The sequence below is a fragment of the Mercenaria mercenaria genome, chromosome 18, assembly GCF_021730395.1.
Source record: "Mercenaria mercenaria strain notata chromosome 18, MADL_Memer_1, whole genome shotgun sequence".
NCBI classification, from domain to species: domain Eukaryota; kingdom Metazoa; phylum Mollusca; class Bivalvia; order Venerida; family Veneridae; genus Mercenaria; species Mercenaria mercenaria.
The window spans coordinates 56,003,522-56,029,233 of NC_069378.1; the positions used below are offsets into that span (position 1 = coordinate 56,003,522).

At 35.7% G+C, this 25,712-nt stretch overlaps 1 protein-coding gene across 1 annotated transcript; it reads right to left on the reverse strand.

Annotated features, from left to right (window-relative positions):
* Positions 1–6,127: 6,127 nt before the first annotated feature.
* LOC123538326 (uncharacterized) lies at positions 6,128–25,702 on the reverse strand. The gene is made up of 4 exons (XM_045322346.2): positions 25,549–25,702; positions 10,491–10,639; positions 9,885–9,982; positions 6,128–9,559 (listed from the first exon to the last, which is right to left on the reverse strand). The coding sequence occupies exons 1-4, from the start codon at positions 25,661–25,663 to the stop codon at positions 9,433–9,435; spliced, it is 489 nt and encodes a 162-aa protein (XP_045178281.2). The 5' UTR covers positions 25,664–25,702; the 3' UTR covers positions 6,128–9,432.
* Positions 25,703–25,712: the final 10 nt, after the last annotated feature.

Consider the following 25,712-nt stretch of genomic DNA (forward strand, 5'->3'; position numbering starts at 1 on the left):
AGGTGAACTTTCTGACCAATTTTCATGAAGATCCATTGAGAAATATGGCCTCTAGAGAGGTCACAAGGTTTTTCTATTTTTAGATCTACTGACCTAGTTTATGACCCCACATGACCCAGTTTCGAACTTGACCTAGATATCATCAAGGTGAACATTCTGACCAATATTCATGAAGATCTCATGAAAAATATGGCCTTTAGAGAGGTCACAAGGTTTTTCTATTTTTAGATCTACTGACCTAGTTTTTAACCCCACGTGACCCAGTTTCGAACTTGACCTAGATATCTTCAAGGTAAACACTGACCAATTTTCATGAAGATCCATTGAAAAATATCGCCTCTAGAGAGGTCACAAGGTTTTCCTATTTTTAGACCTACTGACCTAGTTTTTCACCACACGTGACCCAGTTTCGAACTTGACCTAGATATCATCAAGGTGAACATTCTCACCAATTTTCATGAAGATCCATTGAGAAATATGGCCTCTAGAGAGGTCACAAATTTTTCTATTTTTAGTAGGGATGGGCACGAATACTGAAATCAATATTCGAATATTCGGTTTGCGATATTCGAATATATTCGAATATTCGGTTTGTTTTAATGGAAGCTTTAAATTCTTATTAAGTGATTGGCATATACACAACGTATTCATTTGTTTACAGCGTGGATCATCGTACGTAATAAGGCCAAAAAAATGTTTGTTTCGGGTAACCCGATCCTACTTAGCAAAACCCGCCGATCCTAGCATTTTATTTCACGATTCTGTTAGTATAATCATGAAGATATTTAACTAATTCAGTGTTTTAGCTTCAAAATGATACAAAAAAATCAAAACGATTATAATTTAGACCGTCGCAATTTTATCTAAAAATAGCAGGTCGTCCCATTTAAACACGTGACGCGCTGTTGTATTACCGCCGCCATTTTGAAAATTTTTAATCGGCGTGTAAAAATCATCGTGTAAAAAGCAAGTAAGGCAAACTTAAACCTCCTTCAACATGAACTTATGCATCAGTCATATGTTATCTTGATTTTATTATAAAGTACTTCAAAAGTTAATTCGAATACGGCCGATTGCGGATGAAACCCGATTCTGCGGATGGTCTGAAACGTGGTACAAAATATTGTGAACAGATCGGCAATATCTACAAGTTTGGTATTGTTTTCGAAAAAAAATTCTACAACTTGTTACATAAAACAGGCGCCAATAAAAATGAACAAAAAATAAAAAGATATCACATTTACGCCTAATACAAACTGTTAGTCCGTAGCGATGACCCCAGGTAATTATGTATTGCAATTTTCTTGTTAATTGGACATCTTTTGACATGCATCTGACACAATGACGCCTGTTGCAAAATGTTAATCCGTAACAATGGCCCCTGCCAATTATGCATTGCTATTTGCTTGTTAATTGGACATCTTTTGATACTCGATAAACAAACATAACATGGTTTTATTCTGTAGAACTAGCATGCTCATATTGCCCAAAATCAATGATACTTATTTTGAACAAAAATATACAATAATTTACGAATATTCGAATTTGATTTTCATATTCGAATATTCGACCGATTTCCGAATATTCGAATATTCGTTCCCATCCCTAATTTTTAGATCTACTGACCTAGTTTTTGACCCCACATGACCCAGTTTCGAACTTGACCTAGATATCATCAAGGTGAACATTCTGACCAATATTCATGAAGATCTCATGAAAAATATGGCCTCTAGAGAGGTCACAAGGTTTTTCTATTTTTAGATCTACTGACCTAGTTTTTAACCCCACGTGACCCAGTTTCGAACTTGACCTAGATATCATCAAGGTGAACATTCTCACCAATTTTCATGAAGATCTCATGAAAAATATGGCCTCTAGAGAGGTCACAAGGTTTTTCTATTATTTGACCTACTGCCCTAGTTTTTGAACCCACGTGACCCAGTTTCAAACTTGACCTAGATATCATCAAGGTGAACGTTCTGACCAATTTTCATGAAGATCTTATGAAATATATGGCCTCTAGAGAGGTCACAAGGTTTTTCTATTTTTAGACCTACTGACCTAGTTTTTGATGGCACGTGACCCAGTTTCGAACTTGACCTAGATATCATCAAGATGAACATTCTGACCAACTTTCATAAAGATCCCATGAAAAATGTGACCTCTAGAGTGGTCACAAGCAAAAGTTTACGGACGCACGGATGGACGACGGACACTGCGCGATCACAAAAGCTCACCTTGTCACTTTGTGACAGGTGAGCTAAAAATAGGACGAGAATGGACATAAAGAATTATGAAGTTGTGGCAACTGTCAAAACAGCCATGGAACGAAAAGTAAAGGAATGAAGGCTCCAGCATTGAAAGTTACCCCCTCCGTGAAGAGATGCAATATCTTTGCATAAGACACTTACAAGAAGAGGATCATGATGGTCCTGAATCGCTCACCTCTTCCCACATGACCCAGTTTTGAGTATGACGTCGTTTTTTCTATTATTTGACATAGTGACCTAGTTTTTGAGCTCATGTGACCCAGTTTTGAACTTGACCTAGATATAATCTAGATAAAAATTCTGACCAATTTTCATGAGGATCCATTGAAAAATATGGTCTCTACAGAGGTTACAATGCTTTTCTATTATTTGACCTATTGACCTAGTTTTCAAAGGTACGTGACCCTGTTTTAAACTTTATCTAGATATCATCAAGGTGAACATTCTCACTAATTTTAATGAAGATCTCATGAAAAATATGGCCTCTAGAGAGGTCACAAGGTTTCTCTATTTTTATACCTACTGGCCTAGTTTTTGACCGCATGTGACCCAGTTTCGAAACTGACCTAGATATCATCAAGGTGAACATTCAGATCAATTTTCATGAAGATCCATTGAAAAATATGGCCTCTAGAGAGGTCAAAAGATTTTAGTAATTTTAGACAAGGTTTTTCTATTATCTGACCTACTGACCTAGTTTTTGATGGCACTTGATCCACTTTCGAACTTGACCTAGATATCATCAAGATGAACATTCAGACCAGCTTTCATACAGATCCCATGAAAAATATGGCCTCTAGAGAGGTCACAAGGTTTTTCTATTATTTGACCTACTGACCTAGTTTTTGAAGGCATGTGACCCACTTTCAAACTTGACCTAGATATCATCAAGGTAAACATTCTGACCAATTTTCATGAAAATCTCATGAAATATATGACCTCTAGAGAGGTCACAAGGTTTTTCTATTTTTAGATCTACTGACCTAGTTTTTGACTGCACGTGACCCAGTTTCAAGCTTGACCTAGATATCATCAAGATGAACACTCAGACCAACTTTCATACAGATCCCATGAAAAATATTGCCTTTAGAGAGGTCACAAGGTTTTTCTATTATTTGACGTACTGACCTAGTTTTTGATGGCACGTGACCCAGTTTCGAACTTGACCTAGATATCATCAAGGTGACCATTCTGACCAATTTTCATGAAGATCTTATGAAATATGTGGCCTCTAGAGAGGTCACAAGGTTTTTCTATTTGTAGACCTACTGACCTAGTTTTTGATGGCACGTGACCCAGTTTCGAACTTGACCTAGATATCATCAAGGTGAACATTCTGACCAATTTTCATGAAGATCTTGTGAAATATATGGCCTCTAGAGAGGTCACAAGGTTTTTCTATTTTTAGACCTACTGACCTAGTTTTTGAGGGCACGTGACCCAGTTTCAAACTTGACCTATATATCATCAAGATAAACATTCAGACTAACTTTCATAAAGATCCCATGAAAAATGTGACCTCTAGAGTGGTCACAAGCAAAAGTTTACAGACGCACGCACGCACGGATGACGGACACCGCGCGATCACAAAAGCTCACCTTGTCACTTTCTGACAGGTGAGCTAAAAAGCACCTTAAACTAAACAAGAGGACCATGATGGTCCTGAATCACTCACCTGTTCCCAAATGACCCAGTTTCGGGTATGACGTCGTTTTTTCTATTATTTGACATAGTGACCTAGTTTTTGAGTTCATGTGACCCAGTTTTGAACTTGACCTAGATATCATCAAGATAAAAATTCTGACCAATTTTCATGAAGATCCATGGAAAAATATGGCCTCTAGAGAGGTCACAAGGTTTTTCTATTATTTGACCTATTGACCTAGTTTTCAAAGGTACATGACCCTGTTTTGAACTTGACCTAGATATCATCACAGTAAAAATTCTCACTAATTTTCATGAAGATCTATTGAAAAATATGGCCTCTAGAGATGTCACAAGGTTTTTCTATTTTTATACCTACTGGCCTCGTTCTTGACCGCACATGACCCAGTTTAGAAACCTACCTAGATATCATCAAGGTGAACATTCAGACCAATTTTCATGAAGATCCATTGAAAAATATGGCCTCTAGAGAGGTCAAAAGATTTTTCTAATTTCAGACCTACTGACCTAGTTTTTGACCGCAGTTGACCCAATTTCAAATCTGACCTAGATATCATCAAGATGAACATTCAGAACAACTTTCATACAGATCCCATGAAAAATATGGCCTCTATAGAGGTCAAAAGGTTTTTTTATTATTTGACCTACTGACCTAGTTTTTGATGGCATGTGGCCCAGTTTCAAAACTAACCTAGATATCATCAAGGTGAACATTCTGACCAATTTTCATGAACATCCATTCAAGGGTATGGCCTCTAGAGAGGTCACTAGGGTTTTCTATTTTAAGACCTACTGACCTAGTTTTTGATTGCAGTTGACCCAGTTTTAAACTTGACCTATATATCATCAAGATAAACATTCAGACCAACTTTCATACAGATCCCGTGAAAAATATGGCCTCTAGAGAGGTCACAAGGTTTTTTCATTATTTGACCTACTGACCTACTTTTTGAAAGCACGTGACCCACTTTCTAATTTGACCTAGATATCATCAAAATGTACATTCTGACAAATTTTTATGAAGATCCATTCACAATTGTGGCCTCTAGAGAGGTCACAAGGTTTTTCTATTTTTAGACCTACTGGCCTAGATTTTGATCGCACATGACCCAGTTTCGAACTAGACCTAGATATCATCAATATGAACATTCAGACCAACTTTCATACAGATCCCATGAAAAATATGGCCTTTAGAGAGGTCACAAGGTTTTTCTATTATTTGACCTCCTGACCTAGTTTTTGATGGCACATGACCCAGTTTCGAACTTGACCTAGATATCATCAAGGTGAACATTCTGACCAATTTTCATGAAGATCATGTGAAATATATGGCCTCTAGAGAGGTCAAAAGGTTTTTCTATTTGTAGACCTACTGACCTAGTTTTTGACCGCACGTGACCCAGTTTCTAATTTGACCTTGATATCATCAAGGTGAACATTCTAACCAATTTTCATGAAGATCTTATGAAACATATGGCCTCTAGAGAGTCACAAGGTTTTTCTATTTTTAGCCCTACTGACCTAGTTTTTGAAGGCACGTGACCCAGTTTCGAACTTGACCTAGATATCATCAAGGTGAACATTCTAACCAATTTTCATGAAGATCTTATGAAAAATATGGCCTCTAGAGAGGTCACAAGGTTTATCTATTTTTAGACCTCCTGACCTAGTTTTTGACGGCACATGACCCAGTTTCGAACTTGACCTAGATATCATCAAGGTGAACATTCTGACCAATTTTCATGAAGATCTTGTGAAATATATGGCCTCTAGAGAGGTCACAAGGTTTTTCTATTTTTAGACCTACTGACCTAGTTTTTGACCGCACGTGACCCAGTTTCTAACATGACCTAGATATCATTAAGATGAACAATCTGACCAATTTTCATGAAGATCTTATGAAAAATATGGCCTCTAGAGAGGTCACAAGGTTTTTCTATTTTTAGACCTACTGACCTAGTTTTTGACCGCACGTGACCCAGTTTCGAACTTGACCTAGATATCATCAAGGTGAACATTCTGACCAACTTTCATAAAGATCCCATGAAAAATGTGACCTCTAGAGTGGTCACAAGCAAAAGTTTACGCACTAACGGACGACGGACGCTGCGCGATCGCAAAAGCTCACGTTGTCACTTTGTGACAGGTGAGCTAAAAAGCAAATTCTGGAAGAGAAAAAAACAACAACAGGAAAATCACAACAACTCCATTGTAAAGCTGATACATGTACATGAAAAAGCTAAGCATCTTGCCAAACTAGTCTACTCAAGTTAAAACAATGTGTTCTTCAAAGAAAGTCTGTTGCTAAGAGAGACCATTGAAAAGCACATGCTTCTGGTACGAGTACTACTTCAAGGCAATGGAACTGAAAAAAGTTAGCTGACAAAACACTTTGGAGGCTTGAATCATTACCAATTGCTATATCACAAGCAAAGGATATTATTTACTTATCATATTAATAACATTTATGTTTGTTTGTTTTGGGTTTAACACCATTTTTTAAACTGTATTTCAGTCATGTAATGGCGGGCAGTTAACCTTACCAGTTTTCCTGGATTCTGTACCAGTACAGACCTGTTCTCTGCAAGTAACTGCCATTTTCCCCAAATGTATCAGGTGGAGGACAAATGATTTCTTATACAATGTCTTTTATCAAATCCTAAGAGAACATACACCCCACCCGGGGATCAAACTCACAACCCAGCTATCTGTAGATCAACGCTTTCCCTATTGAGCTAAGCTGGCAGACTAACATTTATGTATATTAGCATCTAACTAAAGTAAACTGAAACTATCTATTTCTGTTAAAATGAATTATAATGATGATCACCTTGATGCTGATTTTTACCCCTAACCCTGCTAAATTTCTATAATGAACTTATCCATGTTCCAATATGGACAGTACCATTAACTGTTAAAAGGGGTGCTTACCAAAAAGATACTGACTGAATGGCAAACAGTGCAGATCATGATCAGACTGCATGGATGTGCAGGCTGATCATGATCTACACTGGTTGCAAAGGCAGAATAAATTGTGTCCAGCATGATAAGGGTTAATACACCCATCACATCATGTAATTTTCACATTCGTTAAAAATAGAACTTAAAGAAATGACAGACTTCATTTTATGTGTAATCTAAATTAATAGCATTATTCAACAAATGAAAGTTGAAAAAGGGACACAATTTGCAAAACAAAGCGCTATGTTACCTGTACAACACATGTCAGCTCATTACAGTGGACAAGTGTGTAAAGTATCAATATACATGTATTTCAATTAGTGAGAGATACCAGTTTACACACAAAAACTTAACCAAAACTTGCAAAGTCGAAAAAGTGACATAATTTTGTATAAAATCAAAATAAAAGTTATGAAAACTGTGCAATGTAAGTCAGTCTATCACTGTGAATAAGTGTGAGAAGTTTCATTCCATTCCTACAAGTGGTTACTGAGATAACGGCTTACATACAAAACCTTAACCAAATCTGGATGCCGATGCCAATAAGTACAATAGTTCTACCTCTACTAGAGCTAAAAATCAAGTTTTCATTTATATTAATAAGCCATGAAATAACAGAAAACATTGAAATAAAACTAGAAGAAAATTTTGTAGAAAAGCGCATGTCTCCCCCAATGCATAGTTGTAACAGGCAAGAAGTCAATAGGGTATAGGAGCGAAAGTCCTATGTCCTTTGATGGAGTGATCCCCAAAACAACAGGGATCATTTACTCTGTAAGTCCCATCACCCTATGAAGTTTAAAGGTTCCAGGTCAAATGGTTCTCAAGTTACCAACAGGAAATGGATTTCCATATTCTGGCCATTGCGACCTTGACCTTTAATGGAGTCACCCCCAAAATCAATAGGGATCGTTTACTCTGCATGTCCAATCATGCTATAAAGTTTTAACATTCTGTGTCAAGTGGATCTCAAGTTATTGATCAGAAATGGTTTTCCATGTTAGGCCCGTGACCTTGACCTTTGATGGAGTGACCCCAAAAACAAAAGGGGTCGTCTGCTCCGTAAGCCCTACCACCCTATAAGTTTGAAGGTTCTAGGCCAAATGATTCTCCAGTTATTGGCCGGAAATAAAGTGTGACGGACGGACGGACAGGGCAAAAACAATATGGGGGAAGGAGACATAATTACCAGATTCTGGTTAAATACTGAAACTTAATTCTGGCATTCATTTTGATCTAACTGATATATCTCCAAACTCTAAAATATTCTGCGTTTCTATTGAGCTCTCAAGATTTAATCTGAGAACTTTTCTGGGCTTGCTCCATAATATATACTGCGAAATCACTTTCAGCTAAAAATTTGTAAATGGACATTCTAATATCCTTAAAATATTCATCATAATCACTCTTTCAGTGAAAATACATAACACGATCACTTTAGCCTTAAAATATGTCACAAAATCACTTTTTTCTTGAAACATGTAACAATAATTTTTCTTCTTCAAATATGTAGCATTATCACATTTTCCTTGAAATATGCAACATGATCGCTTTTCCCCTCTAAAACATGTAACATGATCACTTTTCCCTAAACATGCAACATGATCACTCTTTTTTTGAAACATGTGACATGATCACTTTTTCCCTAAACATGCAACATGATCACACTCTTCTTGAAACATGTGACATTATCATTTTTTCCCTAAACATGCAACATGATCACTCTTTTCTTGAAACATGTCACATGATCACATTTTCCTTAAACATGCAACATGATCATTTTTTTCTTGAAACATGTGACATGATCACTGTGTCCTCCGGGATTTAACTACTCTATGACTACCTTTGCCATGCCCACTCTTCCTTTAATCTCTCCAACACAGATCTCACATGGCAGACTACTGTTGTGCAAGAATGAATCCTCCTATTCTTGGCGTCATATCACAATCATGTCCTCTCAATCAGAAGTTCCTCCTATTCTTGGCGTCATATCACAATCATGTCCTCTCAATCAGAAGTTCCTCCTATTCTTGGCATCATATCACAATCATGTCCTCTCAATCAGTACTTTTGATATTGATAAACTCCTTATATGCATAATCCTTCAATTTGTACTAACCTCAAATCTGTCAATAACTTGACATTACCGGTAATACCAGTATTTCAGTCTTCTTATACTGCCGAGTTGTCAGATCCTTTAATTGGATATGTCAACATTCATAATTTTTTTCCAGGTCTATTTCCACCAATTCAGTATTATCTTGACATTAACTGTTCATTAATATTGACATTGATTGACACATCCTTTAATTCATTAATGTCAACATTTATAAATTCTTTCCAGGTCTATCTCCACCAATTCAGTATTATCTTGACATTAATGGTTCATTAATGCTGACATTGACTGACATATCCTTTAATTCAATAATGTCAAAATTCATAAATTCTTTCCAGGTGAATTTCCACCAATTCAGTATTATCTTGACATTAATGGTTCATTAATGCTGACATTGACTGACATATAATAATGTCAACATTAAAACGTTCTTTCCAGATCTTGCTCCTCCAGTTTGTAAATGTCAACATAATCAGCATCCGGATGTCTGTAGAATGTGAATGGTTCTTTCCCATGCAACATCAGGTCCACCCGGTCTACACGCCAACTGAAATTGTAAATTAATTGTTAATTATATATAATCTAACTGGAAATATACACTGGTTTGGTAAATTCAGTTTTCAATACTCTGTAACTCCTGGTAGAAGAATACCTCAACTGCATGCAGTTACACTCCTTTATGGAATCATTTTCATTTATGAAGCGCCCATACACAGACTGTCCCATTATATGTTAGTAATTTTTGTAGGGAAGGGTATCGCCCCTGGTTTCATAGTCAGTGTTACCACTGGACCACTGTGCCCACTCTTCTGTAATTTTTCATACAACGCTTGTTTATGTAAAATTTATGTTTTACAGACTAAACAACTTACTGCTCTTCTGTTTTATCACTCTCACCATCCTTAACAATTCTGGATGACCAAGTATACATTTTCCCTTTAGTCTTTGTTCCAACAACTGGAATCACTACCTAGAATACAATGCCATATATATACACTTTATAATTATCTTCTTGAAACTGACATTCATTGAAATCATTATGTAAACTAAGTAATCGTTATGTAAATTTAATAATTATGTAAACAGAAGTTTATTTTTTTCTGATTTGAAGACCCTCTTTATGTATAAAATTATATATAATTTTAGTTTTCATTGCTTAGTAAAACTGACCAAATGATCTTAAAAGCTCTTATACTAAGTATATATCATTTCTCGACTGTATTATTATATTAAAGTTATGCAACTGTAGGAAGGTAATTATCTAAACAGCATTCCCGAGTTCATGACAGGTACTAATTTGTTCTTCGTGACAAGTTTTAGACATGAATCTGATATGGATGTAATGATTACACAAAGTCTTCTGTCAAATTGTCATGGAAACCATCTGCCTCACTCCGAGACTGAACTCGCAACTTTGTGATTCATAGTCTTGTCTTGTATATTCTTAGCTAACATGACTGTAACACCATACTGTTTACCTGTGCATAGTCATCATTTTTCCTTGTAAACTTGTCAGCAAAGTCAAATCGTAATTGTTTGATATTTGATCCAAGAAGGTATTCCACATGTGGATACTCCTTCAAAACACGTATAGGCTCCTTCACAAACTCAGCATGCCGAAATTTGTCTGAAATAAAAAGGCAAGATTTTTGTTTGAGAAATACATATTCACACAAAGCCTTAAGGCACACCTAGCATAGGGAGTATTTATGTCTTGGTTGTAACATTAAATACAATGCAAATTCTCTAAATATGTTTACTGAAACTGACCAGCAACCACTTGGGACTCTTTTATCCCGCTTTTCTGTGAGTTTAAAGATGGGGCGAAACAACTGATGGGCATTGAGCTGATCATGTCTAACAGACAAAGCTGTATCTCAATAATTGACAAAGTACTACACAAGGCTTCTTTAGTGATTATTTTCAGTGGTTTATAATGGATGGCATATTTTTTGCATCATTTCCTTGTTTTCCTTTTATACCTGAGCAAATACTGTCCTGTGTTTATAATAGGCTTTTTATAAATTAGAAAATTCAATTATTGGAAGCTACATCAAGTTAAATGGTGGTAACACAATTGTTTAAATACCAGTTACGAGTAACCAGCATCAAACCGAAACATCAGCACTGACTCTCGCAAGAAATCTGATGATGTAACACAAAGTTCATATAGCACATGGTTAAATTCTAAATAACTAAACCTTTGCGCAAAGGGCCTTGAGTTGCACATAATTAAGTGTCTTATTTTGGTAGCAATATCTGGGGGAAACAAGAGCACCGCCTTGCGGGTGCAGCCGCTCGTCTGATTTTGTCTCTGTATAATATTTTCTAAGTCCAAAAGGGCCATAATTCTTGCAAAAAGCAATGTAGAGTTTAGGCACTTGTTGTGCAGGGTCAGCTTTTAATGGCGAATAGCTGCTCCAAGTATTAAAGCAATAGCTTTGATCATTAAGGAAAAACTTGGCCTAAACGCAAAACCTAACCAAGAAATCTGAGATTTTCTAAGTCAAAAGGGGGCCATAATTCTTGCAAAAAGCAGGATGGAGGAGATAATCTCGCATCAGCTCATGTCATCGCGTTATCTTATTGAAGCGTTTGCTGACTTGATCACTCCTGATCAAATTATCAGACGCTTATTAAAGTATTACTCTGGCGTTATGGCCGGCACATAATAAACAGAATTGGATCGGGTTAAATTTTAAAAAGACAACTGTTGATTTCTAAGACTTCCAATCATAAATTCATTCCTACTGCCGTGCAGATACTAAAAACATTAACAAGAGGACCATGATGGTCCTGAATCGCTCACCTCTCAGGGCTTTTTCACCCTATCTCACGGGGCCGATATTCGGCCCCATTCCCAATGCCAAATATGCTCTATTTTTCCCAATCTGGATAAAAAAATTCCCAATCCAATGAAAAATTTCCCAACTGAAATCAATTAATTTCTGTTTTTCAATAATAATTCTTGCACAATTAGTTTTGTTTGCCAAGTAAATCAAACAAAATGTTGGAAAACCAACTCGTTTCTATTTTTAGTAAGGAAGTGTCTAGGGGTACGGATCCGTACCTCTAGAATCTGGGTCTAGAGGTACGGATCCGTACCCCTAGACAACACTGTATAGGATTGTCTACGGGTACGGACCTCCCGTTTACCAGGTATTTTGGGTTGTTTTTGTCTTTATTTTTGTTTAAATGTAATTAATAATGTAGCTTTAAAGAAATTTCACAATATTATTGCACTTACATGGTTTATTTTGCAGTATTTTACCGATTGTTTACATTCATCTCTGGTAAGGATAAAAACCGAGAACTTCCGAATGAGCGGTGTGTGGTATAATGTATTTTTATCGTTGTCATCTTATTGAAAAAGAGCGTGACTGTGTGAAAATAGCCGTGAAAATAACAGTATATTTTCAAGTTGGAAAATGTAGCATGTATATTTCATATTTATTTGTCTTTTAACTGAACAGTTTAGGTTCCAACCTTTTACAGATCGAATGATGGACGAGTATGAGGAGTTACAGATGGAAGAATCTGAGTTAAAGCAATAATAATATGCTTCAATGAAATACAGAGAAGAAAAGATAGTTCAACAGTTTATTTTACATATATACACATAGATGTATAAATACACATGAAAATATTGTTATGAATTTATAGTCTTTCTGTAACATCGATATACCGCAGCACGAAAAACTTTCATCCCACCTTCTCCATCTCCTGGATGGACCATATCTCGGTCATAGTGTCTTGGGAATATTAATTTTTTTCCAACATCCACGTAATGTTCCTTAAATTTGATGGTACTGAAACTGCCGTTAATGACACTCCTGTTGAAGTTCAACAAATAACAGTTACTGAGGACAACAACGATCTCGAAATTGATCCTCCGCGTATTGAAGAAATTCCTACTGAGGAAATAAATGCTCATGAACATGTTCTCGATGATTTCAGAAACATCCAATTACCCCCAAACATTAAACAAGAGCACCGCCTTGCGGGTGCTGACGCTCATCTGATTTTTTTTGTGTAATAGAAATATTGTCCTACCCATGATTTTCTAAGTCTAAAAAGGGCCATCATTCTTGCAAAAAGCAGGATAGAGTTATGTTTTTTGATGTACAGTGTCCACTTATGATGGTGAAAAACTGTTGAAAGTTTTAAAGCAATAGCTTTAATAGTTTATGAGAAAAGTTGACTTAAACATAATACTCAACCAAGAAAATGATTTTCTAAGTCCAAAAGGGGCAATAATTATTGCAAAAATCAGGATGGAGTTACGCTGCTTGCTGTACAGGGTCAGCTTATGATGGTGAACAAGTGTTGCAAGTTTCAAAGCAATAGCTTTGATAGTTTAAGAGAAAAAGTTGACCTAAACATAAAACTTAACCAAGAAATCTGATATTTTCTAAGTCCAAAAGGGGCCATAAATCTTGCAAAAAGCAGGATGGAGTTATGTTTCTTGCTGTACAGGGTCAACTTATGATGGTGAACAAGTGCTGCAAGTTTTAAAGCAATAGCTTTGATAGTTTAGGATAAAAGCTGACCTAAACATAAAACTTAACCAAGAAAACTGATTTTCTAAGTCCAAAAGGGGCAATAAATCTTGCAAAAAGCAAGATGGAGTTATGTTTCTTGCTGTACAGGGTCAGCTTATGATGGTGAACAAGTATTCCAAGTTTCAAAGCAATAGCTTTGACAGTTTGGGAGAAAAGTTGACCTAAACATAAAACTTAACCAAAAAATCTGATATTTTCTAAGTACAAAAGGGGCCATAAATCTTGCAAAAAGCAAGATGGAGTTATGTTTCTTGCTATACAGGGTCAGCTTATGATGGTGAACAAGTATTCCAAGTTTCAAAGCAATAGCTTTGATAGTTTAGGAGAAAAGCTGACCTAAACATAGAACTTAACCAGGCAACGCCGACGCCGACGCCGACAACCGCTCAAGTGATGACAATAACTCATCATTTTTTTTTCAAAAAATCAGATGAGCTAAAAACGTGGACGCCCGAAAGGTTCAGAACTCACAGTGATCGGTTTGCCTAAGAAAAAACTTAAGCTAAAACGTCCTTTGAGGCCATTTGACCAGCTCACAGAGAAAGAAAAGTGCACAAAGATGTTGAGTTGGTTCGTCAATGACGACGTTACTGCCGAATGCCTAAATAATGGTACTCTAATTAAGATAGATAATGTTGTTTCTACAGCTGACACACTCCATCTTGCGGCAACAGAACAAAATCTTGAGCCTATAAGAAGCAGATTTGAAGATAATGCTTGGGATTATGTTAGTGAACTTATATTACACGCTAAAAAGAGAGACTGGCAGTGTAAAGTTTGCGATGAACCTTTGGAAACTAGATGCATAGGCTGTGATCTTTGTCTGGCATGGCTACATTATCATTGCGCTGCGCTCTCTGTTGCTCCAAAGAGAAAATACTGGTTCTGCGTTGACTGCGCTACGTTTTAGACACCGGTATAGGGTGGTTCACTTTGGATCACACCTGGCGTTCGCGCACCGGTATATAATGTATGTTGTATAAATATTCGTTGTATATGCAAGTTACTACAGAATTAGATATCATGCATAAATACCAAATAATGCTTTGTCTTTCAATTGTCTTTATTATGTGTATTTTTAATCTTATCTATATTCATGTGCAGCATTGAGCTACCGAGAACAATTTAATGATTATCAAAGAAAACTGGAAGCATTTTATCTGAAACTTTTCAGGTTAGAAATAATGACACAAAAGGAAACAAATTAATCTTGATTTTTTGCATTGTGCTCGGTGACTGAATGCCATATAAAAAAAAAAAAAAAAAAAAAGAAAAGAAAAAACAGAAAAAAAAAACAAAGAAAAAAAAAGCAAAAAAAACAAGAAAGAAAAAAAAATATGAAAAAAAAACAAAGAAAGAAAGATAGAAATGAATTAAAAGACGAAAAAAGAGAACAAGCATTTATAGGGACGTGCCTCCAGATGTACATTTCACTATCTTATTCTGCAATGTTAAGACAAATTACTAAATTCTTTTCAAGATACCCTACATGTCTCATTTTAATTCATCTTCTCGTTATAAAATTAGTTCATGTACAGCACTATAATAAATTTTACATCTTCTGTATTTGTCTAGAGGCGCGTTCCTATATCAGTATCAAATAATGTAACATTTCCTATGTATATGTTTTTGTTTGCAATACATTATTGTTAAGTGCAGATAATTACATTTTATATGAATTATGTTTTTGTTTGCAATACATTGTTTAAGTGCATATAATTGTATCAACAAAAGAACAAAAGAAATATTGTACAGTATATTAATGTCTTTTATTTGGCAAACTTATGAAACAAAAATGTCAAAAAAGTCAGTTTATAGATGTCTAGAAAATTTCGATGAAAATAAAATGATTTAACATTTTTCAAAATTTTTCCATTTCGGAGTACTACTTCAAAACCAGATTAAAAAAAAAATGGGCCATGAACAAGAGCGCCTCCTCGTGGTGTGGCCTGGATGTAGTCTGGCTTGATTACTTCATCATCTTTAATATGCTCTTTATCAATTTTCAAATACAGTATGTGGTCACTGCCAGGCTATAACTGAATGCTCTTTTCAATAAGATGACAACGATAAACATTATATTATACCACACACCGCTCATTCGGAAGTTCTCGGTTTTTATCCTTACCGGAGATGAATGTAAACAATCGGTAAAATACTGCAAAATAAACCATGTAAGTGCAATAATATTGTGAAATTTCTTTAAAGCTACATTATTAATTACATTTAAACAAAAATAAAGACGAAAACAAGCCAAAATACCTGGTAAACGGGAGGTCCGTACCCGTAGACAATCCTATACAGTGTTGTCTAGGGGTACGGATCCGTACCTCTAGAATCTGGGTCTAGAGGTACGGATCCGTACCCCTAGACACTTCCTTTTAGTAACATGACCGTCTGCAACCTCGGCAAAAAATAATTACAAGATTTTGCTGAAGAAATGTATGATTTGTATGCAAAAACCTCTCAAAATGCATAAAAACACAAATATTAATTGAATAAAGTACCCAAAACATGTTGACAGGTAGTTCTTATACCATTAAAATCAATTGTCTCATATTTTCGCGACCCAGTTTTACACTCGAAAAATACGCACTTTGATATTCTACTTTTTGGATAATTTCAGTTATAACTTTGGTGAAAATAAACTGTAAACAAAAATTTTAGCATGACAAATAAAGAGTTACAGTATTTTTAGGCAATATTGGAACACAATCCTGAAAAAAAAATACCAAAATTTCACAAGGGGATACTGTCTACCAGTAAAATTTGAAACTGAAGATTTAAAATAATATATATTAATTAAAAACTCACTTAATTTGTCGGTATATTTTCCCAAATTTGACAATTTACCGCGTTAAAAATTCCCAATATGACCAGGGGCCTTTTTCCCAAAACCCCCTGAAAAAGCCCTGCCTCTTCCCACATGACCCAGTTGATAAACATTCAGACCAACTTTCATACAGGTCCCATGAAAAATATGACCTCTAGAGAGGTCACAACATTTTTTCATTATTTGACCTACTGACCTACTTTTTGAAGGCACGTGACCCACTTTCGAACTTGACCTAGATATCATCAAGATGAACATTCTGACCAATTTTCATGAAGATCCATTCACAAATATGGCCTCTAGAGATGTCCCAAGGTTTTGCTATTTTTAGACCTACTGACCTAGTTTTTCACCGTACATGACCCTGTTTTGAACTTGACCTCGATATCATCAAGATGAACATTCAGACCAACTTTCATACAGATCCCATGAAAAATATGGCCTCTAGAGAGGTCACAAGGTTTTTCTATTATTTGACCTACTGACCTAGTTTTTGAGGGCACATGACCCACTTTCGAACTTGACCTAGATATCATCAAGATGAACATTCAGACCAACTTTCATACAGATCCCATGAAAAATATAGCCTCTAGAGAGGTCACAAGGTTTTTCTATTATCTGACCTACTGACCTAGTTTTTGATGAAACGTGACCCACTTTCGAACTTGACCTAGATATCATCAAGGTGAACATTCTGACCAATTTTCATGAAGATCTCATGAAATATATGGCCTCTAGAGAGGTCACAAGGTTTTTCTATTTTTAGACCTACTGACCTAGTTTTTGACCGCACGTGACCCAGTTTCGAACTTGACCTAAATATCATCAAGATGAACATTCAGACCAACTTTCATACAGATCCCATGAAAAATATGGCCTTTAGAGAGGTCACAAGGTTTTTCTATTATTTGACCTACTGACCTAGTTTTTGATGGCACGTCACCCAGTTTCGAACTTGACCTAGATATCACCAAGGTGAACGTTCTGACTAATTTTCATGAAGATCTTGTGAAAAATTTGGCCTCTAGAGAGGTCACAAGGTTTTTCTATTTTTAGACCTACTGACCTAGTTTTTGACGGCACGTGACCCAGTTTCGAACTTGACCTAGATATCATCAAGGTGAACATTCTGACCAATTTTCATGAAGATCTTTTGAAATATATGGCCTCTAGAGAGGTCACAAGGTATTTCTATTTTTAGACCTACTGACCTAGTTTTTGATGGCACGTGACCCAGTTTCGAACTTGACCTAGATATCATCAAGATGAACATTCTGACCAACTTTCATAAAGATCCCACGAAAAATGTGACCTCTAGAGTGGTCACAAGCAAAAGTTTACGGATAGACGGACGCACGGACGACGGACGCTGCGTGATCACAAAAGCTCACCTTGTCACTATGTGACAGGTGAGCTAAAAACAAGAGCTGCCTGTAAAACAGCCAGTGCTCAACTATTTGAATCCTTGTCCCAGAACAGGAATATTACCTTAAAGTTAAATTATCTAAAAGAGTTTCAATCCAGTATTTGCATTAAGTTTTGGAGATAGTAACTTGGATGCAAAACTTTAACCAGAAGTTTCCTAGTAACTTGGATGCAAAACTTAAACCAAAAGTTTTCTAAGTCCAAAAGGGGGCATAATTTGCCCAAAATACACATCAGAGTTATGGGACTTGATGCAATCAACTAGTTTTATAACCCCAAAGACACATGTGAAGTTTCAATTTTATGTATGCATTTGTTTTATAGATAGTAATTTAACCTGCACGCAAAACTTTAACCAGAATTTTCTTAGTCCAAAAGGGGGCATAATTTGCTCAAAATACATGTTAAGAGTTATGGAACTTGACCCAGTGAGGTTGGTAATTGACCTAGAAAAAGAATAAATAAGTTTCAAAGCTATATGCCTTTTGGTAATAGCTGTATGTACTTGCACACAAAACTTTAACCAGGATTTTCTAAGTCCAAAAGGGGGCATAATTTGCCCAAAATACATGTCAGAGTTATGGAACTTGATTCTATCAACTAGTTTTATAACCCCAAAGACACATGTGAAGTTTCAATTTAATATCTGTAGTAGTTTTGGAGATAGTAACTTGCATGTAAAACTTTAACCAGGATTTTCTAAGTCCAAAAGGGGGCATAATTTGCCCAAAATACATGTCAGAGTTATGGGACTTTACCCAGTGAGGTAGGTAATTGATCTAGAAAAAGAAAAAATAAGTTTCAAATCTACATGCCTTTTAGTAATAGCTGTATGTACTTGCACGCAAAACTTTAACCAGAATTTTTCAAGTCCAAAAGGGGGCATAATTTGGCCAAAATACATGTCAGAGTTATGGGACTAGACCCAGTGAGGTAGGTAATTGATCTAGAAAAAGAAAAAATAAGTTTTAAATCTATATGCCTTTTAGTAATAGCTGTATGTACTTGCATGTAAAACTTTAACCAGAATTTTCTAAGTCCAAAAGGGGGCATAATTTGGCCAAAATACATGTCAGAGTTATGGGACTTGACCCAGTGAGGTAGGTAATTGATCTAGAAAAAGAATAAATGAGTTTCAAATCTATATGCCTTTAAGTAATAGCTGTATGTACTTGCCAGCAAAACATAAACCAGAATTTTCTAAGTCCATAAGGGGGCATAATTTGGCCAAAATGAAGGTTAGAGTTATGGAACTTGGTGCTATCAACCAGTTTTATAACCCCAAAGACACATGTGAAGTTTCAATTCAATATCTGCATTAGTTTTGGAGATAGTAACTTGCATGTAAAACTTTAACCAGAATTTTCTAAGTCCAAAAGGGGGCATAATTTGCTCAAAATACATGTTAGAGTTATGGAACTTGACCCAGTGAGGTTGGTAATTGACCTAGAAAGAGAATAAATAAGTTTCAAAGCTATATGCCTTTAAATGATAGCTATATGTACTTGCATGCAAAAACTTAACCAAGGTGTGACGCCGACGCCGATGCCAGGGTGAGTAGAATAGCTAGACTATTCTTTGAATAGTCGAACTAAAAATTCAAGCAGACACTGATAATAATATCACCCATGGAGTTTTTATTTATAACATTTTTTTTGCTGCTTTATTTTGCTGCAACATTATAGCAACAAAAAAAAATGTTATAAATAAAAACTCGGTGGGTAATACTTATTTAACATGGACAGTATTGGACTTGAATAAAAATGAAAAATTGCCCGATGAAAGTCAGTCAGCAACCGGTCATTTTGTAAATATTAATAAACAAACAGCTTACGAGTCTTTCTTTAACAATGGAGACCAAATAATTGTGTAGTAGATGCCAGCTTAATTATTCAACAACTTGTTGAAAAAACGTCCAAAATCATTGTTTTTGCACTCGCACATGTTGACAATTATCGGAGTGTCAAAGATGTAACTGCGTCGTTGATTGGCTGAATACTATCGCGTCTAGTTTTACAAATTATGTGGTCACAGTTCTCGCGATTATCTCACAAGTACCTGGAGTAGGCGGAGCTTAAATTATGCCATCGGCATGTAAATTCAACGCGTCTTGACATGCAGCAAATTGTCAACAGTGTGTATTGCGGTAATTTGCATGTACGGTCGGATCAAAAATAATGTCTGGTTACTTGAATTTCGGCTCTTTATCGCCGAACAATGTATTTTCTGTCAGATTTTTTTACGCGTGCATTGTACCCGTGGAATTTTAAAACTTGCGTGCAACTGACTTTTTATGCGTGAATTACGCAGATTTTTGCGTGAATGGGAATGCTGACTGGTCCTTGTTGCTTTTCACTGGCCTCGGACCAGCGGACCAGTGTTAGTGTCAAGCCCTGAAGAAATCTTGCTAATATAACTACTCCCTAGACAAGGGTTTTTACCCCACAGAACCTATGTTTTTAACTACTTTCTTAACATGGCCAGGAAAAAAATATTATCAGCTTTTTTCCCATTCAAACATTGCATTCAGTTATTCAAATGAATCTGACAACTTTAAAAATTACCTCAACATATTTTCATAAATTTATCTGTTTTTTGACAATGTACCGAACAATACTAACAGCGAATCCGAAGTCTAACAACATCGCGTAACAACGAATAAAGATATAAGCAGTCAGTAAAATCAACGTTCTGGACCATTCGCGAACAAAACAACCATTGCAATACGAGTTTTAAACAAGAGGCCCATGATGGCCCTATATCGCTCACCTGTTATCATTGCACTTGAGGACAAGAAGGTCCTCAGAAAAAATATCTAAGTCCAAAGGACAGGAACAACAAAGGAAAGAAATTTAACCAAAAAGAAAAACAAAATTCTTACAAGGTACAGATATGTCAAAATACACCTAAAAATTGGAGGTACCATCCATGTTGTACCACAGAAAAGTGGTCTCGGTTTTTCCCTATGGCCAATAATAAAAAAGTTACTAAAAATAGGTTATTTATAGTAACGTAAAAGGAAAGTAATTCAAAAGAAAATTATTGTAAGTTAACAAAAGAAGAATCTGCCAAATAAATCTGTTGACATAAATGATATTTTCGATCAGTATCTTCATTAGTTACGGAGATATACCCATTTTAATTTCAAATAAAGGGAGGTAATTTGACATAAAATCAGTCCATAGTTATCTACCCTGATTGGCTCAGTTCAACTAATGACAATAATGAAATTTCAAATAGGTCCTGTAAGTACTTACTGATATAAATCCATTTTGACTACAATCAGGGGAGGTAATCAGATATAAAATAACTCTGGAAACTACGATTGGATCTGATTTGTCATGGAATCCAAGATTTATTGTTGCTGAAGATATTTTGGAAGTTTGTATCAAAGAAAACCATAAATGAAGTCAATTTTGGACATTTAAGGGGCCATAACTCTGGAACCCATGATGGAATCTGGCCAGTTTAAGAAAAGAACCAAGATCTTGTGGTGATACAAGTTGTGTGCAAGTTTGGTTAAAATCAAATCATAAATGAAGTTGCTATTGTGCAGACAATGTCAAAATAGCTAATTTTGGCCCTTTCAGGGACCATAACTCTGGAACCCATTAGGGGATCTGGCCGGTTCAACAAAGGAACTGAGATCTTATGGCAACACAAGTTTTGTGCAAGTTTGATTAAATTCAAATCATAAATGAAGCTGCTATTGTGCAGACAAGGGCAAAATAGCTAATTCTGGTCCTTTCAGGGGCCATAACTCTGGAACCCATAATGGAATCTGGCCAGTTCAAAAAAGGAACCAAGATCTTATGGCAATACAAGTTGTGTGCCAGTTTGGTAAAAATCAAAGCATAAATAAAGCTGCTGTTGTGCAGACAAGATCAAAATAACTGATTTTGACCCTTTCAGGGGCCATAACTCTGGAACCCATAATGGGATCTGGCCAGTTCAAGAAAGGAACCGAGATCTTATGGTGATACAAGTTGTGTGCAAGTTTGGTTAAAATAAAATCATAAATGAAACCACTATCGTGCAGACAAGAAATTGTTGACGCATGGACGCACGAAGGGTGATCACAAAAGCTCACCTTGTCACTATGTGACAGGTGAGCTAATAAAAACTACAAACTAACCGCCAAAGTTGTTTTTACATAGCACCAACATCGGACATAATCCTTCAAGTTGTAAGTTGTTTCAAACTTTTTTCTTTCTAAAATATATAACCGCTACCATTTTGCTTCTTACGTCATATGTTTGCACATACGCACTCTGATTGGCTCACTATTTTTACCTGACAAATTGGCGACTTAATTGTATTATGGGTTTTTCCAGTCGCGTGATTTGTAATTTGACAGCTACTTTGATCGAAGTGTTGGAGACAACCTTGGCTTTACAAGAATTGAACTTTGCTGGTTAGATTATTGTTTTATTCACCATTTGTATTGCAATGGATACTTTGTCCATGGAAGGTCTAGAATGTTGTCTTTACTGACTGCGTATCATGGTATAGCTTGATATGTTGTTACGCGATGTTGTCAGACTTTGCATTCGCTCTGTGTATTGTTCGGTACGATGTCAAATTGTCGAAAAACAGATAAATATATGAAAATATGTTTGAGGTAATTTTAAAAGTTGATTCATTTGAATAACTGAATGCAATGTTTGAATAGGAAAAAAGCTGATAATATTTTTTTCCTGGCCACGTAAAGAAAGTAGTTGAAAACAGCTTCTGCAGGGTAAAAACCCTTGTCTAGGGAGTAGTTATATTAGTATGATTCTTTTCATAATTATGACTCTAGGACTCAAAAATAAGTCATCACTTAATTCACTCATGTGCCGGACCCCTTTGGCTAGAATATTCTTTGCATAGTCAAGCTAAAAACATTATTATCATTTTTTTTCACAACACAAATTTTTATCCTTCTGCTGTCTGCTTCATCAGAGAGCTATAAAAATAATTAGATCCGCAACGGCATATAGATTAATATATATAATATATATTAATACATATATTAATGCAAAAAAGTGTAAGGTTTTACATTTAGGATCAAACAATGATAAGTTCACCTATACCATGAGAGAATCAGATGGAAATTACGTATGAGTAGAGCAAGTGCCTTCCGAGAAAGATTTAGGGGTTACTTTTGATGAACGTTTAACTTTTGATGAACACATTACAAATATTACAAATAAAGCTCAGAAAATATTAGGATTAATCTACAGGTCATTTGAATACTTGGATGAAGAAATGTTATTGCCTCTGTATAAATCTTTGATAAGGCCAATTCTTGAATACGGATCATGTGTTTGGTCTCCATACTTAAAGAAGCATATAAAGAAATTAGAAGACATTCAGAGAAGGGCGACTAAGCTCGTTAGATCATTGCAAAATTTACCATATGAACAGAGGTTAAGAAAACTTGGTCTTGTGACTCTGGAATATTGAAGGGATCGTGCTGATATGATCCAGATTTATAAATCAGTTCATAATCTTGATGATTTGAAGTGGGACAGTTTGTTTTCATTGGCTCAGGACGATTTGCGTGGACATTATCTGAAGTTTAAAAGCAAAAAGTGTAAACACAATATGAGATTAAATTCCTTCAGTCAGAGATCAATTTCTTTTTGGAATACTTTATCAGAAGGAACAATTTCTGCAACTAATCTAAATCAGTTTAAATGCCTACTAAATGATGAGAACTGGAATACTAAGAAATTCAAGAGTAGTTGTTACTAAGCGCAGTATGAGAACATTGATTTAAGGTAACTTGACAGGGAAAACCAAGATGGCGTCACGAAATTAGGGTTGGTCACATTATTTACTCTTATAGGACGATATGCAGCCCTTTTTTTGTAAATTTGGGGAAGGGTACCAGGTCCCTTTTGGAGGGGAAATTTACGTCGCGAAATCATTGTTTGGAGGAATATATTTGCTGAAAAGTTGTTAAAATTAGGACTGAAAATCAAAACTAATTTCATTTTTTTTTGCATGGGGAATTTTTGGCCAAGGTGGGGAAAAAAGTATACTTTTTAGATTGGGGAATGGGGCCGAATTTCGGCCCTAAAATCAGCATAAAAAAAGGCCTGATATGCTGCTACAGGGGTCTATAGATGCAGTTTAATCATTAAACACACACATAAACACTTGTAAAAATGCATTTAATTTATTAAAATATATAATCAAATGTTCTGAAACTCACCATGAAATCTAGTCAATTTTTGTGCGCTTTTTGTGGAAAAGTTATGTATCCAAACTGAAAATAATTTATATCCTCATATCTTTGAATGTGTCCTTCAGGTGCTCCACCTATGAACAAAAGAACTTATCCTCTGGGTTTTATGCTATTCGCTCTGGAATTTCATCAGTAAATTATAAATTTCTATATTTTACACCCTAAAAAGTTGAAACCTGCCTGCAGTACGAGGGTCGTTAAAAAAATTCAAAGTACATGTAAGTTTACTTTGTCCTTATTTCTGAGACTTTACATCCTCACATATTAAGGGTTTTGAGTGAAGTGTTCATTTCTTAGTAATTCTACATTGTTTGTATTTAAATTTTGTAAAACGTTTTCAATCTTTTCAATCTATGTCCTAGTTCAAATGTGTTTGCTACTGTTTGAATAACCCTCAATGTCAAAACTTTACTGACTTGCATGGAAATCTCATGGAAAGCGTGGATCTTAGGCCATACTAAATTAATGTATGTTTAATATAATTGATAAAGTACATTTTCTTGATTTTCTGTTGCCTCCCAAAAAAATACAGAGACAGTTTAGGTAAGGATTTCTTCATTTGAACATGAAAGGGTCATAAAACATAATGTAATATACCCAAAATCAGCTATGTTTAGGTACATTTTCCATTCATAGGACCGGGTGAGTTTTACAATAAACATATTTTTGGAATTGCATGGCCCCTTGTTACTGAATTATTTGCAACAAAATATTGAAATTTATAATTTATTGATGAAATTCCAGAGCAAATAGCATAAAACTCAGAGGATAAGTTCTTTTGTTCATAGGTGGAGCATCTGAAGGACATATTCAAACATATGATGATATAAATTATTTTCAGTTTGGATAAATAACTTTACCGCAAAATGCGCACAAAAATTGACTAGTTTTCATGGTGAGTTTCAAAACATTTGATTTTATAATTTTATAAATTAAATGCATTTTTACAATTGTTTATGTGTGTGTTAAATGATTAAAATGCATCTTTAGACCTCTATAGCAGCATATTGTCTATAGGGGTAAATAATGTGACCAACCCTAATTTCGTGACTCCATCTTGGTTGTTCATGTCAAGTTACCTTAAAAATACTTATTTAGAGAAGAGGATTGTATGATGAAGAACTTGACAAGAGGGGCCATTAAAGCTTAGGCTAATACTACGGCCCTGGACACAGGTAGATCACAGGTAGGTAGAGCAAATCTCACCAACATGGCAACATCATGTGGGAACTGAATGAAATCTTGTGGAAGGATAAAAATGTCGTCAAAAACTTTCTATCAGATCGTTTGTATAATGATAATGGTCTTATCTTAGCTCAAAACTGCTTCCACGGAGAGGGGGGCGGGCGGGGGGAGATATTTCCTAAATGCCATTATGGCCCAATGGCCCTGAACGGGTCGAAATGATTCAGAACGAAAATTAACCCGGTGGCGGTGATATCTTTTGTGATAAAAATAATTAAAATATGACAGCTATTTACATTGTTGCCTTTCAATTATTGCAACGTACAATCCCACTCCGCTAAACCAAACACCGACTGCAATACCACCTAGAGTACGTAAACTCGCCATAAAATTAGTGAAAGTTGACCACATTTGGCAGGTGCGCGTTTTAGCGGAAGCGAAATTAAATAGACTGGTATAG